This window comes from Melospiza melodia, chromosome 9 (assembly GCF_035770615.1).
Source record: "Melospiza melodia melodia isolate bMelMel2 chromosome 9, bMelMel2.pri, whole genome shotgun sequence".
NCBI classification, from domain to species: domain Eukaryota; kingdom Metazoa; phylum Chordata; class Aves; order Passeriformes; family Passerellidae; genus Melospiza; species Melospiza melodia.
This window is the reverse complement of record NC_086202.1, coordinates 2,756,277-2,773,463: the sequence shown is the minus strand read 5'-3', so window position 1 is coordinate 2,773,463 and position 17,187 is coordinate 2,756,277. Positions and strand designations below refer to the sequence as shown.

Sequence of the window (17,187 nt, the reverse complement as noted above, 5' to 3'; positions counted from 1 at the left end):
AAATAGTCCTGTGTGATTTATTCCCATAATGCTGCTGTGCCATCCCAGTGGGAAAAGGGGAGAAGCAGAAGAAGGGGAGCACTTCCATGGGAGGTGCAGCCTGCCTGACTCGTGCAGAGTTAATGAGCTCCAGAGCAGGACACAAGTCAGGAATTGTACAGGGACACACTCAGATCACCCAAAATGCAAGAAATAATTCACTATTCTCAAACATTATTGAGCTGCAATCAACAGATCACTCACAAAAGGAACCAGGACTTGTAAACAGCTTAATGCAAACAACTTTTCAGCACAAAAAATGGGGAATAAGGAAAACAAGGCTGCATAAGGAGCAGGATATTATGGAAAATAATACAATGGAAATAACATAACTTAGTGGAATGCTGCAGTATTTTGCCTAGTAATGATATATGTCTGTAAAATTTTAAGAGGACCTGAGTTGATTATGTATACTTGTTATTTTAAAACTTGATTATATATATTCCTATAGCAAGGATTTGGGAATGGGCAATAAACATAGGAAGTGGGGGTTCTTGGGTTTTTTAAAATTCAATGCATCAATAACCACAACTTGGCTAAAAGAAAGAAATACTTAATTGCAATTCAACCAAAAGCTTCCCCTGAGGCTTGGGCTCAGTTGGATGCTGGGTGCTAAAATCAGCCTCTCCTTTTCCTTAGAATAGCAAAGAAAAAGGAAAACGAGCTTGACTTTATTTACAGCAATGGTACATAAAGTCAAGCTCAATCTCAGGAGAAGCGTGAGCCTGGGTAATTGAGTCAGGAAGAGGAGTGGAAGTCTCCTGTGACAGCCTGTAATTGTCAGAGCTCCAGTTAAATGCAGCAGACACGGATTCAATTCATATTTTGAATGCCTGGGTAGTGCCTGGATCAAACCTGGCCTCCAGACCTCTGGAGAGCTGCTTCTCTCTGACACAGAGAACATTAACCAGAAAACTACATGGGTAATTCTGCACTCTGTGCTGAAAATATTTCATTTAGGGCTGCATCAGAACTTCCATCCCCTTAGCAACTGGGAGGCTCCTGCTGGAAGCAGCGATGGGGAAGATGGGGCTCTGGGAATGGCAGAGGCATTCTGTGGGTGTGAAATTGTTGGCAATTATGTCTGAGCACTGGCTGCACATGTTTCTGCTGAATGTGTTCAGATTTACTGGAGGAATTGGCCTGAAGTATTTACTGAATTCTGGGAGGCCTGATTAAAATAAACTGTGCTCAAGACACTTGTACTGTACTGAGACTCTGGAGTCCAGGGAGAGCTCTGGATGTGTCAGACACCAAAACAACAACAAATTAAAGAAAGGAGTTGGCTCAGGAAATATTACTGCTGGTTCCTGAAAACAAGCTAAAATGCAGTTGCTACCTGAGGAGCACAAAGGGAACGAGAAAGAACAAGAGAAGCAATAAAGTGGAGTTTGGATGTGGGGGAGCGGCTCGCTGCAGATCCACACACGAAATGAGCCCAGGTGATTAAGACTAAATCATTCCATGGTGTCCTGACATTCCCATCCAGGCTGGAAGGGTTGGAAAGGCACTCCTGGGATGAGGGGAAAACATCCCTTCCTTCCTGCCTCATCTGCCAGACCCAGGGCAAGTCTCCATTTACCAGCCTGGGAACAGCTTTAGGTTGGAAACAGGGGTGTGAATTCTATTGCCATCTGTCAGAGGTGGGGCAGTTTTCTTTATTGCTTCCACATCCAATCCTCCCTCCAGGAGATCTCTGCTGTCCATGGCCACTGAGTGTCCCTGCAGGGCTGATCCAATCCCAGCATCCCATGGGGAGATGCTCCGCCCAGGGGAGGAGCCAAGCATTCCTACCTGGATCCAATCTGAGCTTTGGGACACCCCAGCAGCCTCTGCCCCCTGCATTGCCAGAGGAGCAGCTTTGTGCTGCCCTGCATGGCCAGAGGGAGCCCAGGCCCATCTGCAGCAGCCCTGGAGCTGCAGAGGAAAACTCCCCCCTTGTGCAGGATCCCTGCTGCAGCAGAGCCACAGCTGGCACTGCAGGAGGGTTGCAGCCACCATTGAATGAAATCGGGATATTTCATTCATTATATGCTGCCACCACCCTGACACACAGGGGGACAGGGCATGGTCTGACTCTCTCAGTGGTTTTTTTTTTTTTACTATTACATTTGTATTTTTAATTTTCCTAGTAAAGAACTGTTATTCCTACTCCCATATCTTTGCCTGAGAGCCCCTTAATTTAAATATTATAACAATTCAGAGGGAGGGAGTTTACATTTTCCATTTCAGGGGAGGCTCCTGCCTTCCTTAGCAGACACCTGGCTTTTCAAACCAAGACAGGAGCACAGGCAGCTGCAGAGGTTTCCTTGAGCTCACTGTTAAGGTTTCTCCCTTCTGGATCTGTCTGACCTGTCTGGTGGAAGGAGCCACCAAAGCAGTTCTTTCACTCTGCACAAGCCATGAACCCCACATCCAGCCCTCTGCCCTTGGAGGCCTCCATGAGCCTTCCCAAGCTCATTGATTATGGAGAGGTTTGCAGGGAATGGCAGTTTAGGAGTGGGACCATTCCCAACCGAGCACTGCGGGAATCACAGAATCCTCAAATGGTTTGGGTTGGAAAGGACCTTGAAGGTCACCTGATTCCAGCTCCTGCCATGGGCAGGGACACCTTCCCTAATCCAGTGGTCCAGGAGCTGTGATTCCACCCCAGTGCCAGCCTCAAAGGGGGACAGCAGCAGCAGCAGCAACACAAGTGGGGCCCTTCTCACAGCCCCCAGTGAGCCCTGAGCAGGAGGAGATCCCCTGGTTTCCTCCTGGTTTCATGGAAGAGGGCTCAGACATCCATTCCCAAGCCCTCTTATCTTCCCACCTGCAGGAGAACAGGACCTGCAGTGGTGTTTGGCTCTTGCATCCTCCAACCACGTGCAGCAACCAAGCCAGCACAGGTTTCCTGTGGCATTCACATTCTCTGGAAAAATTCCTTTGCCCAGGGATTTTCTCCTGGGAAGCTGAGAAGCCTCAGAAAAAAAGAAAAACAATTCTGATCTCATTTGCTTCTCCTGTGTTGTGCTCACGTGGAATGTGTTTGGAGATTGCTCACCCACAGGTGATTGTTCCATTGGATTCTGCTGTGAGTTGTTTTCACTCTTTGGCCAATCAGGGCCAAGCTGTGTCAGGGCTCTGGAAAGAGTCAGGAGTTTTCATTATTATCTTTTTAGCCTTCTGTAAGTATCCTTGCTGTATTCTTTAGTATAGTTTAGTATAGCATTCTTTAATATAATACAGTATAATAAAATAATAAATTAGCCTTCTGAGAACATGGAGTCAGATGCATCATCCCCTCTTTTGTTGGGGGCCCTGTTTTACAATAGTTTCCCCCAGGACAGAAGGAGGAGGAGGAGGAGGAGGCTGTTTCTGCCCCCTCACCTGCTCAGGGAGGCTTTGGCACAAATTGCCATCCAGCACGCAGAGGAGTCCAACACAGAGCTTGTGCCAAAATTCTGCTCTCCTGCTTCCTCAGAGGATGCAAAAAGAAGATGAAACCTTTCTTAATGATCCCCTGGTGCCACTGTGAACGTGGGTACCAAGGAGACAACACAAGTGTGGCTGTGTAGGGATGACTCCCCAGGCCACAGCTCAATTTTGTGTTTAAGGCAAAGCTGCAGCTCTTTGGATGAGGAGCAGATCATTTAGACAAACATAAAAATACTTCCTTTAGCACAGAAGCATCTCTCTGCTACCTTACCCATAAACTCCAGATAATCTGCTGTTCTAAAGTGTTTATAAGGTAATATCATGAGAGTTTCCTTTTAAAGAGTTTTATTTTACAGCTAAATTGCCAGCTTGTATTCCAAAATCTCAGCTATGAGGTTCCACAGATTTTGGGGGATCTGCAGGATTGATGTGCTCAATTCCTGCCTCTCAGACTCTCCTATCTGCTTTTTTCAGTCATCCTGCTACGAGGCATTTCTCCAGGAAGGTGATTTTCCTTCCTGTTCACTGTATCTCTGGCAGAAAATGCATTTTAGTGAACTAATTAAATAGAGTTGGATTGTACATCAAATATCAGTAATAATATCAGGCACTAACGCTCTGGCTGCTGTGAGAACAGGTTGCAATACACAATGTACCTGTAATACATCACTGGGATAATGATTTGATGCATCTGTGCTGTTAAATCCTCCCTTGGCAGAGTGACCAGCAAGCAAAAGACTGGAAAATATTGATGGGAAAGAGGATTCTGGAATGGTGGAGGGACGGATCCTCCTCTGTGTGCTGTTCTTCCCTGGACTTCTCCTCCCAGCCGCATTCCCAGGGCTTGTGTGAGGCTGCATCCCCAATTTTCTCCTCATTTTCTGACTCTCCAGAGTATGAGCAGTTCTCCTTTTCTGTATTCTACTTATTAATTATAATTAATTAAACTCCTGTTTAATTAAAATCTAGTGTATCCCAGAAAAACCTGAGCTAAACCAGCTTATGTTTTTAAATACATTTTTTCCTCCTCCCAAAGGATTCCCGAGTCCTTCACAAGCTACAACCACAGAATGATTAAGATTAAAGCTTTTCTTAAGTTCAGTTTTAATTCTGTGAGTTAATTTAATTGAGGAGAAGACACATTGATAACTTGTCCTCATTTCCCATTTCTGTGGAATAAAAAGAGGGAGATCTTAGCTAAGCAAAACAATGTCCCCAGGAGAGGAAATTCTTGAGATGCTCAAAATGCAGCACCTGTAGCCAGTGTTTCTTCTCAAATGTAGAGAAGTAAATAAGGATATTTTTTTGGGAACAAAGTTCACAGAACCCTTCTGGAGAATGCTAAACTTAATGCTTTGTTCATCAAGCTGTGATCTCCCCAGATCCAGAATTCTGAGTTTTCAGTGACCCACTCATCCTCTAATGTCCATAATCCCCCAAAAAGAGCCATGAAAAGAAGCAAAAAGTATCCTGTATAATAATAAAAATATAAATTGACCTATAAATTGTCCCTGCCCAGGTTCATTTGGGCGCTGAGGGATGGAAGCACCAGGCTCACATCCATCTCCATTAATATTTCCAGCCAAAGGTTAAAGAACAGTAAAACCAACTAAGCTGTCAGAGAAAATACATATTAGCATTTAGATTAGCAGTTATTATCTGCATTTCCCATCAGCAGACAACAGTGAAATACGTGATGATGGCTTCAGATATTTTTTCAGAAAGGTTAAGGGGCCCCTGGATTCAAAGGGCTGGGAAAGACTGGCCTGGGAAATAAATGGCCTGGCCCTGGCATGTGCTGTGCATCCTCAATACATCTGGACTCTGGCTGGAATTAAAATTCATATTGCAGCAGCAATTAAAAGACAGAAGTAGGTCAGGAGCTGTTGTTCAAGGCAAGGAAAGAAAGGAAAAAACCCAGAGTGAGCAGCGTTTGCCTGGTAGGAAATTCAGCAGTGAGAAACTCAGGCTGAGGTAACACTGAGGGGATGAAACAGAGAAAGGAGAGTTTGGGGGGCTCAGCTCTGGCCCAGCAGGCAAAGGCTGCATGCACACTGACATCAGCTCTCATTGTGCATGGAGAGAGCCTCTCATTGTGCATGGCCAGGGCACCCTCCCTCCGTGCCCTCCCTGTGTGTCACACGCTGGGACAATGCCCTTTGTGAGGCTCAGCCAGCTCCAGGCGTGGAAAATGGGAATAAAACCACATTGCTTCAGCTGCTCCTTGAAAAACAGAGGGATTTGGTGCAGTCACCTGCAGGCTGGCACAGACCCTCCCTGCAGGCTGCTCCTCTGCTCTTGCAATGCTGACAATTAATGCAGGGCAGGGATCTCCTGGGCAGCTCAGCCACAGAAAACTGAGCAAAGTGAGCCCCAGCCACCTCGTGTTGGTTAAACCTTGCTTTCAGTATAATCTGTTCTTAAAGGTGTCCTGCGAACCAAAACTACATTTAAAAAAAAAAGTTCTCTTGTTCTGCACGGGAACTTTGCTTGTTAAAGTTTGATTTTGTCCAGAAAGGGAATTTAACAATAATTTTAAATGCTCCAAAGAGCAGCAGCTGCTTTCAGAAGAGGCAGAAGCTCTCCATGTGTGGCCCTGGGCTCTGCCTTGCCCTGTTTCTCATGGGAATTGCAGAGCCAAGCCCTGCCAGGTATCTGCCAAGCTGCCCAGCCTCCCAAATCCATTTCCATGCTGGCAGTTTCACGTGGCATTAGGAATCTACGGCAATAGAAGCACAAAACTAAATGCAATCAATCAGTTAAACCCAAAGAGATCTGAAACCCAGTCCCAGAGGTGTCCCAGAGCACCCATGGCCAGGTGGCCAGAGTTACCTTCTGCTGCCAAAACACTTTTTTCCATTTATTTATCCTACACACACAAGGGAAAATGTGTCCAAATTGTCTTGACTCTATTCTTCTTCTTCCAAAAGACAGCCAAGGTAATTGTTGATTTTGTCACTGGTTATTTTGTGTTTTCTGCACTGCTTTGTCCTCTGCCCCCCATAAATCCTGCACTGATGGGCTTTAATCACCAGCAGAGGTTTCTGAACCTCATTCCCCTCCTGCCATGGGCACTAAAGACATTTTTAGTTGTTTGAGATGCAAACCTATGCAGGACCCTAATAAGTATTAATGGTAACACACCATCAACAAGTGGGGACACAACACTCAGAGCTGTTGGTACTTTGCAGGGAGGGGAGGAAGAGAATCCCCTGTCACAGATATTGGTCAGGGTTTATTCCCCACAGGAGTTTGCTCAGTGGATTGCCAGGTGTGAGACTGAGGTGTTGCAGCATCACCCAATTAACTGAGTGATTAATGCACGGCTCTGATGGCAATCTGGGACAGGTTTGGGGTGGGACCACACACAGGGGTGGGAGTGGGGCTGTCCCCTGCTCTCCCAGGGATGCAGAAATGTCTCATGGATCAGGAGCAGCATCACAGGAGAGAAGAACACCCTTGAAAATGCCCTGGGGGGAAATTGGGGCTGGGCTGGAGCACAAACAAGCAAGGAGTGTTGGGAACTCTGCTCCCAGGCTGGGATTTAGAGCAGAGGAACTCCTGGAGGAAAAGGGAAAACCTTCATTTTAAAAATATGCATTGCAGTTTTATCTGTCTGTAGTCATACATGAAATACAACATGTACACTCACACCAACTCAGCTTCTCCACTTCAAATCACAAGATCACAGAATAACTGAGGTTGGAAAGGACCTCAAAGTCGCAGGATCACAGCATCATTGAGGCTGGAAATTACCTCCAAGATCATCAAGTCCAACCTCTGACCAAGTACCAACCATGACAACGAGAGACTCAAGAATAAACACATCAATAATCACAGAAAACACCTTTTCCATACACAATTTATACCAAAAAAACCCCAAACCCAGCCATTCTACATCACTGCACACACAATTTTTGATACAAAACAGGCTGAACCATTCCAGAGCACGTTTTGGCCAAGTTTGAAAAACTTTTCAAGAAATTTGCTTGAACGGCCACCTCTAAAATTCTCAAAAAGCAATAAAAACTAAAATGGGCACTTGACCTGTGCCCAATGCCAGAAGGAGATCCTCAAATAATAATTGCTTGCACGTGTGGTTTGGATTTTTATAGGTAGAACTCAATAAAGGAGAACAGATGTGAGAAATGTACCGTCAAAATTGATAAAGTTCAAATTGACACACAACCAGTGCTTGGGGGGCTCTCCAAGGATTGGGAACTTTCAAGGGCAGGGTTCAGGGACAAAAAGGGACTTCCCTGGAGAGAAATGATGCTGCTGCTGGGACTCTGCATGGAGCAGAGAAGGGAAATGCTGCCCAGGGCCACTCCTGCCTCCTGCAGCCGCCACTTTGTCCCCCCAGCCCTTGGCACTGGGGGCATTTTACGGCTGCCAGCTCTCTGAGAGCGATGTAAGCTCAGCCTTAAACTGCTTCTGTAGCAATAAATGCTGTTAATCCACTAAACCTCATGTTTAAATAGGAACCACCACGTAAGAAAGCTGATGGAAGAAAACCAGCTCGTTCTTGATGGCTCAATGCAACAACAAAAACCCAACAGAGACTTAGTGCCAACCTCACTTCAGAGCAAGCTTTTAATACCATCTGGAATCATCATCCAGTGCATTTTTACTTGTAATTTTTTCTATTTTTCCCCCTTTCGGGGTGCTCAGAAGAGAATTTTCCCTCACACAGCAGTGACTGCAGAGGGTCACTCCCCTCCATCCCACCAGTGCTGGCAGCAGCACAAGCACAGAGCACCAGGAGCAGTTCATGACTATTTATACTTCACAACCCATCCTGCTGAAAGCTTTTAGGTAATTAGTTTTCCTCATTAACAGATGCTCTGCCTGGGGAAGGGCACTCAGGTGCTCCCAAGCCCCCTCCTGGATTACAGGGCAGCACCACACGGGCTGGGAGGGCAAAGCTCAGAAATGCTGAGCTGGGCTGGTGAAAGGGCAACAAACCCACCACATTTATATAAAAATGTGTCATTCCTGCAAAATCAGAGAGCATCACAGCAGTAAAAAACATCCCCTGAATGTTATCACAATCCCCTTGTATTTAAATCAGATGGACAATATTTATCAACATCACTTTTAGGGAGAGCCAAATACACTTTAAAGGATTTCTGGAGTTTTTTGGTGCTAAAGTTGCATCCTATCCTAAAAACAAGGCAAATTTGATACATCCCATGGACCAAAAAGTGATTTGCAAACACAGGGAACAGGGGCAGCCAATAAAACACGTGGGGTTTGTACCTTCTCCCTGCCACATCCCATCCATTATCTCATTTTTCTCTTTCACACTTGCAGAGGCAAAACGGACATCAGGTAAAGCCTAATTTAATATTATCACTAATGCATTCAAACACATCAGCAAGAGCTGTGTTGCTAAAATTGCACTGCAGAAAAGACCCAGGTAAAACACTGTTATCTCCTTGGAAAAGCTGGGCCTGGTGCTCCAGCACCCACTGATGTCTGCTGAAAGCAGCAGGATTATTTTCCTGAATAAGGATGACTCCCATGATTAAGGAGTGCAGGATTACATCCATTCTTTGCATATCTCCTGGTGTTTACATGTCCCTCTTTTCACCTCTTGGCTTTGGTTGGTTTTTTTTAATTTTTTTTTTAATTTTTAACACAGGCATTTAATTACTGTCAGCACCAGATATCATTGTGCTGGACTTGTATCCCTTCAAAATTTGGCTGGGTTTGAGATGCCAAAGAAGAAATGCTTTTGTGATCAAAACAAAGGAAATAAACCAGAAGCAGCAGAATGTGGACTATGCAATTAAAAACAAATAAAAAGAGAGGGAACTCGTTATTCACAATCAAGGCTTATTCATGATTCATCTCACATCCCTGCTCCTACCCCTGCCCTCTGCTCTCGGGAGCTGATTGCTTTGGTATCAATTTTTAACTGAGTTACCTGAGAGCTCCCAGGCACTGCTGGCAGGAGCACTGCTGGAAAATAACTCAGACAGCTGAAACAAGTATTGTAGGTAGGTGCAGTTAATGATTAACAAAACAAAAATACTTTGATGTTTTTCACCTTATAAAGAAGGGGTCAGAGTTGCTTTAGTTCGTCGCTGCCATGTGCTTTATATATTAAATATATCTCCTCCATTTCCTTAGGAAAATTAAAGTTACTTTTCTACTACTTTAAGGTAAAATAGAGCATTTAATGCAGAGTTACTAATTAGGAACTTGATGCAAGTTTCAGGTCATTGAGAAATGACACTGAGAAATGTCTCTAACTGAGTAAAAATAACACCACCACAAGTTAAACTTCCGACGGGGAACCACCTTTTTTTTTTTTATGGGAAACAAACTTCTTTCAAGCTCTCACATTTGACACCAAATTACATTAATCTTAGTTTGGGAAAATTATAAAGGGAACATAAATATCTTTAGTTTTAGTAGCTTGAAAGCTTAAATACCACCAGATAATTTCAGGCAGCTTCATCATAGCTTCAGTGCCAGTTCTGTAGGTGCTGTTTACATATTCCCTAGAGTTAAAAAGAAAAGCACTTCCTGACTTTTTAGGCTTTTTTAACCCCACTTCAGACTCCGAAAGAGCAGAGTCTGTTTTGAGAAAGAGGCGCAGGAGCGGCAGGAGCTGGCAGGACGCTGAGAACCCCCCGAAGCTGCCCAAACTCACCCCAAATTCGCGGTTCGCTCCCTGCCGGGGTGCGGAGGACGCGGGTGCCCGAGGGCTGCGCTCCCGGCCGGGGCATCCCCGGGGCGACAGCGGCGGCAGCGGCCGGAGCTGCCAGCGCATCAATTATCGCACATCAATTATTCACCCTGCAGCTGCTCCGCTCTGCTCCTCACTGCCGCCTTTGTGCCCGCAAAAATGGCAAAAACCGAACGGCCCCGGGCATGGGGAGGGCTGGGCGCGCTGGCTGGGGACAGCCCGTGTCGCGCTTGTGCCCTCTCGCTCGCCCCTGGGTGTTGGAGCAGGGCAGCCTCTGGATTGAAATATTGGAGTTGTGTCCCTCCTTCCGAGCGGTCTGGAGCGAAGAGGAAATGTCCGAATGTGCTGCTTGCACATATTTCTGTAATGACCTCCCTGACTTTCAAATAGCAAACACCTGTTTCTGTTCCTGTTCCTGTTCACCAAAATGCTCCTGTTCTAAGCATGAAAGGGGGGGGGGGGGGGGGAACAACCACAGCAAATTCCTAATTTACTCCAAAATCCACTGCAGTGTTGTTTTTGAAATTATGTTTTGAAGGTGATATTTTCACCTGGATGTTTTCATTTTTATTGCAAATTTTTTAAATAATCAGTGGTAACACCATTTTTCTCCTTGATGTTTGCCATTTAGAAATCATTAATAACTGAATATAACAACAGTTTAATAATCATCCTTCTGATAATTGATCACAAGACTAATGATGGAACACAATGAAGGATTTTTAATCATTTACCTGTGCAGTTATGTAATGCCTTAATGGGGTAAACAAAAATTAACATCATTTTCTCTGATACTGCTAAGAGCAGCACTGGAATATTGCATTAATTTCAGTATCCATATTCTAAATAGAACTATAGAAAAAAACTGCTCAGAAATTATTTGAACCCACTAAGGAGAATTAAAAACATGTGATCCAGCCAGGTTTGCTGTCCAAAAGGGTACTGAGAGTTCATTTGATTACAGAGCACCAAGGGTTTTTCAAGGAGAAAATACCTCAAAGTACTTCTGAGGTAGATATTTCTTTGGAGACAGTGATTACATACTGCAAAAATGTTCTGAGTACACCGGTGACCTCTGCATTTCTTAGATACCTTTCTAGAAAATATGCTTTTGCCAAACAAACAACAAAATTCACAGAACTTAAAAAGCAGAGAACGTAAGAGCAGATTCCTTTAAATCCTTTTAGACTTGCACTGTGCTCATGTTGTTCCTTGGATCTCCACTACCTTCCTATCAGCTGCATGTGGTGATTTTAGCAATCTTTAAATAAATAAAAAAGAAAAATTGCGATGATTTCAGGATTTCACCCAGAGAACCATGACATTGTAATGCAAATGAGGCTGATGAATGTTTCATGGCAGACTTCAAAACGTTTGCTGCTGAGCCTTTCTAGAGCAGCCCAGGTGGATGCACTTCTCCTCCCACCTTTTTCTCATTATTCCAGTTAGGATGAGAAAGAAAAACAACTTGGGGCACAAGGACATGAAATAATTTGATTTTGCTTGAGAATTATAAATGAAGCTTATTTCTGCCTCTAATATTTCGGCTCTAGACAGGTTTAGACTGAGAAAAACATAACTTTATTCAGTGTTTGATGTAGATTGCATTGAATGACTTTTAAGACTTTGATCACCAGCTTAAAACTGCAGCAGGGACAGAAGGGTTTGTGATTATCTGCTGGATTTTGGCACCAGCCAGGATCTGCTGTTCCTTCCAGATTGCAGGTGCACTTTGGAGGTGCTGATTACAGAGATCACTGCTGAGGTCACCCCCTCCTATGGCAGACTTGTGACAACGGCCAAAAAAAAATGTGTTTTCACCTGAACTGAATGCTGGAGATGTCCTTTAGGATGTGTGCAGCATGAAAGGAAAGGTCAGGCTGCAAGGAAGAAGATAGCCAAGCAGATATTGGCCAAGCCAGCCCTTGGAAGCGTTTCCCAGCAGGATGCTCTGAGCCCAAACCCAGCCCTGATTTATGAGCATTAAATGATATCTCTGGCTGCAGCTGGGCAGGGCATTGTGCAGCTCCAGAGCAGCTCCAGCCCCAAAACTGGCACCTCCTGCACCCCTCCAGAGGATTGTGCAGCTCCAGATCAGCTCCAGCCCCAAAACTGGCACCTCCTGCCACCCTCCAGAGGATTGTGCAGGTACAGATCAGCTCCAGTGTGACGGTGCTCACTGGGGTCTGAGGATGAGGGAAGAGAAGAGGATCTGACTCCATGTTTCAGAAGGCTGATTTATTATTTTATGATATATATTACATTAAAACTGTACTAAAAGAATAGAAGAAAAGGTTTCATCAGAAGGCTGGCTAAGCTAAGAATAGAAAAGAAAAAATTATAACAAAGGCTTGTGTCTCAGACACAGAGTCTGAGCCAGCTGACTGTGATTGGCCATTAATTAGAAACAACCACATGAGACCAATCACAGATGCACCTGTTGCATTCCACAGCAGCAGATAACCATTGTTTACATTTTTTTCCTGAGGCCTCCCAGCTTCTCAGGAGGAAAAATCCTAAGGAAAGGGTTTTTCATGAAAAAATGTCTGCGACACTCCAGCCCCAAAGCTGGCACCTCCTACCACCCCTCCAGAGGTCTGCAGGTGGATGGTGAACACCAAAAAGTGCAAGGGGCACGGGGAAGGGAAGGGGAATTGCTGTCTGGTGGTGCTACATGAGTTTTGCCTGGGAAAAATAAATGATTGACAGAGTTGTAGCTGAGAGTCCCTGTTCAGACAGTGTCACATATGCAAGGCAGTGACAAATTATGCTTGACTGCACTTGAAAGCTGCAGAAATGTTGAGTAGCACGGGCAGGGAGATGGGGTTCCTATCCATTGCCATCAAAATATCATCTTTTAGTGCTGTTGACAGTTTAATAGCTACTTCTGGATGGTGGAGAGCATTGTGAAGTGCTGCCACTGTATTATTAACCCAGGCTGGAGCTTCCCTGCAAATCGGAGCGAAAATCCACACAAATGGAACTTCTGAAACAGTTTTAGATGAAAGGTGTGCTGGTCACAACAGGAATTGTATCTCTCTGTCTGCATCCCAGGGGATCCAATAACTCTTTAACCCCTGATTACGTTATCATAAATTTTCTGAGCTCACAGAATCATTCATGTTGGAAAAGACTCCAAAACCATCAAATCCAGCCATTAACCCAGCACTGCCACATCCACCACTAAACCACATCCCTAAGCACATCCCAGGGCCAAACTCCGTTCCATTTCCAAAATCCAGGTGATGGAATTCTGCTCAAATCCAACATTTTTGGTTCCATTTGTCTCCTCCAGGCAGCTGAGGTGGGATGTGGATATGGATAATTCCATGTGGACATATCCTGCTCTGATCTGCAGGATGCAGTGTGTGACTCTCCACTGCTCCTGAGAAAATGCAGCTGTGCAAAGCTGGATCCATGGATGTGACTGTCTGAAATCATTCCTGGGATGTACAGAGCTGTGCCACACCTTGGAAATGGCTTGCAGGGCCCCAGTCTGTGACGGTTCAGAGCAGATTTGTGCAATATCACCCAGCCTCAGCCCATCCTGTGGCTGGGGAGGTGTGGTGTGATGGTGTGAGCACAGGACAGGTTTGGGATTGAGCAGATTGGAGTGTGACTCTCTATTGATACCTTTAAATTAGCTATCACTGTAGTATCTGCTTTCTGTCAGGGTGCTGCAGGAAATCAGTGAGATGCATCTGGGAGGGGAGTGAATCAATTCCCTGCTCTGCCTGGGGGCTGACCCTTCCCTGTTGGCTCTTTCCCAGCTTGTCACCTCACTCATTTCCCTTTTTTCCCACTGTTCCTTGGCACCACTGGCAGGGAATGTGTTCCCTGACGGGACACCTGCCTAGAACTGCCACCTGCCCACGGTGGCACCTGCCCCAGGGGGCTGAGCTGGCTTTGGGGTGAGACTCCCAGCATCTTCCCTCTGTGCTCAGCTCTGATGAGGAGCACCTTGAGTCCTGTCCCCGCTTTGGAGTCCCTCACTCAAGAAAGGAAATTGAGGGGCTGGAACTGGTCCAGGGAAGGGAATGGAGGTGGGGAAGGGGCTGGAGCCTCAGGAGGGGCTGAGGGAGCTGGGAAGGGGCTCGGCTGGAGAAAAGGGGGATCAAGGGGGACCTTGTGGCTCTGCACAGCTCCTGACAGGAGGGGACAGCCGGGGGGGTCGGGCTCTGCTCCAGGGAGCAGGGACAGGAGCAGAGGGAACAGTAGTAGTATATAATTTAGTATATAGTAATATATAGTAGTACATAATAGTAATATATAGTAGTAATATAGTAATATAATAATAGTAGTATATAATTTATATTATAAATTATATATCAAAATAATATAATATAATATAATATAATATAATATAATATAATATAATATAATATAATATAATATAATATAATATAATATAATATAATATAATATAATATAATATAATATAATACAATATGTAACATTTATATTATTATTATTTTGTGTTATTATATAATATATTAATATAATCAATTATATAATACAAATATATTATATTTCTATCCTAAATTATGTTATAGTATATAAATTATATTTACAAAATTATATATCCGTTATAGACTATTTGTATATGTATATATAAATGTCAATATGATTATATATAAATGTATATATTTGTGTATATATAATGTGCATATGTGTATACATGATACACTCCTGCCAGGAGGGCACAGCCGGGGGGAACAGGGACAGGAGCAGAGGGAACGGCCTCAGGCTGGGCCAGGGCAGGCTCAGGGTGGGCACAGCAGGAATTTCTTCCTGGAGAGGACTGGAAGCACAGGAACAGGCTGCTCAGGAGGTGCTGGGATTCCCTGGAGGTGCCCAAGGAATTCCTGGATGTGGCACTCTGTGCTCTGGGCTGGGGACAAAATGGGGAATGGGCACAGCTTGGATTCGATGATTTTGGAGGTGTTTTCCACCCAAAATAATCCTGGGATTCTGAGACACCAAATGTGGCTCTTGTGGCACGTGGCACCAAGAGGGGCAACACTCCAGGACAGTCCCATGGAACTGTGGCAGAACTGCCAAGACACGTCCTGCTGGCACTTTATTCCCCATCTGGGATGGCTTTTTTTTTGGTTTTTTTGAAGTCTCAGAAAAACAGAGCATTACAAAACCGTCAAGCTGTGAGAAGAAAAGTCAAAAGGCAGAAAATTCCAAGTTAATGCTGACTCCTTAATTCACATCATTAACTCGGAGGCACGGCTGAAGGCTGGGCAGCAGCCTGAGCTGAACTCTGCCGGGGTTTGGAACAGGCTGAGCATTTGCACATCCAAGGGAGCACAGATTCCTGTGTGGATGCAGGAGGGGAGCTGGGTGAAGGGGCTGGGTGCCCCTGGAATGGGGAAAAAATTAAAAATAAAAAAAAAAAGAGGGGCAATCAAGAGATTTCCTGAAAAATCAGGTGGGGGAAGGGAGGTGAGAGAAGAGATAAGCTCATCCCAGAGGAGAATAAGATTAAGGACACTGACAAATGAAGGAGCCAAGACATGAATTCAAAGGTGAGCAGGGAAAGGCAGATAGTTAAACAGGAAAAATAGGGGGTAATTGTGAAAAAGGCAAAAGCAAGAGGGAGTGAGAGGAGGGAGACTTGGCCGGGGATCTGGGATGGAGCTGGCACAAAGCTGGGGAAAGCTGCAGTGAAAGGGCAGGAGAACAATGGCCTCTCAGAGAGGGGACATGCAATTAGGGCTGGGAGAGACCAAAGGAGAAAAATCAAGAGGAAAAAAGGCTCAGGTTTGGTGGGCAGAAGAGTCAGGGCACTTTGGGCTCCCTCCTCTGAAGGCAGAGCAGGATTGAGCTCCCCCCCCTCCCTCTGCCCAAGGCACATTGATCGTCCTGGCTGAGCCCTGGCCTTCATTTCTGCTTATTGTCTCAAAAAATTCAAATTGCACACGAGAAACAGACACTAAACCAATCATTAAGGCTGCAAATGACATATCCCAAAGTAAGGAAATTCGAGGAAAACTGAGGAGGGAAGGGTTTTGCAAACTCTGTGATACATAAATACACATATTGCTCTTCTGCTGGAGATCTTAGAGCACTTTGGCTCTTTGAAAATACACACAGCTGGATACTTACATTTAATTAAATAGGTTTTAAGATAATGACTACAGCAGTTTTGGCATAATTCACAAGTAAAAGCAATCAAACCCAAAATTCAGAACTGCTTTTATTCCAATATCCAGCATCAGTAACAGCCTCTACAGTTTTCGATGGAATGGGAGCCATAAAACTCCATTCCAGAGTTTACAGTTGCAATAAGAACAGATTTATGGGCAATAAGAAGTGTCTGTGTGCACCTTCTCGTGCCTCTCCTTTATTAGGCTAAAGCTGAGACATCCCCAAAAACACCTTTAATTAGCTCAAGCACTTCATTTAACAAAACAAGCAGTTTAGAACAAATACAAACCCCTATTCTCCAGCCACCACGTCCAGGAAGCAACCATTATTTGTGCAAGATTAATAAAGCCACAGGTGATTTTAGAACAACCTCATTAAAGCATGATTTAAACCTAAGAACAAATGTGGTTTTTTGCATCAGCACTGGATCAAGGAAAAGAAAATATTATGTTAATAAATACCCCTGGTTTTGTATTAAAAAAACTATGTTGAGAGTGGGTATGAAGACACCTTGGGATGGAACTTGCTTTTCTTGTAAAGACATGCAATAAAGGCACTTGTGGGATTTTTCCCTCAAATAAACCAGAACTGCTTCTCTGTCCCATCATGTAATCGATGAATTAAGGAAGAACAGTGCAATGATGAGGGGATAATTGAAGTTAGAAAGTCAGGGGGAAGGTCTGGCTGAGGGGGACAGTTTGCTGTCTCACATTTCAGATGTTTCACATAAAATGACCAAATATCTGCATAGAGTTTAATTAAGATTTTTTTCCCCCCTGTGGTAGAACACAGCATTAAAAATACTGAGCACATTCAGCTACACCAAAATCAGAGAGAAATTCCGGACCCCAGCATTGTCTTCAACACATATCAGAGCC

At 44.6% G+C, this 17,187-nt stretch overlaps 1 protein-coding gene across 3 annotated transcripts in view; it reads right to left on the bottom strand.

The window, feature by feature from the left end:
• C9H10orf90 (chromosome 9 C10orf90 homolog) overlaps positions 1 to 17,187 on the bottom strand; it is a 100,340-nt gene that overhangs the window by 52,362 nt on the left and 30,791 nt on the right. The window contains exon 1 of one of the 3 annotated variants that reach the window (XM_063163004.1): positions 10,118 to 10,194. The exons of the other annotated variants lie outside the window; for them this stretch is intronic. Within the exon in view, the coding sequence (XP_063019074.1) occupies positions 10,118 to 10,193 (76 nt within the window). The 5' untranslated portion in view covers position 10,194. Of the gene's footprint in view, positions 1 to 10,117; positions 10,195 to 17,187 lie in introns of those variants that run through there. 3 annotated transcript variants of the gene reach the window in all.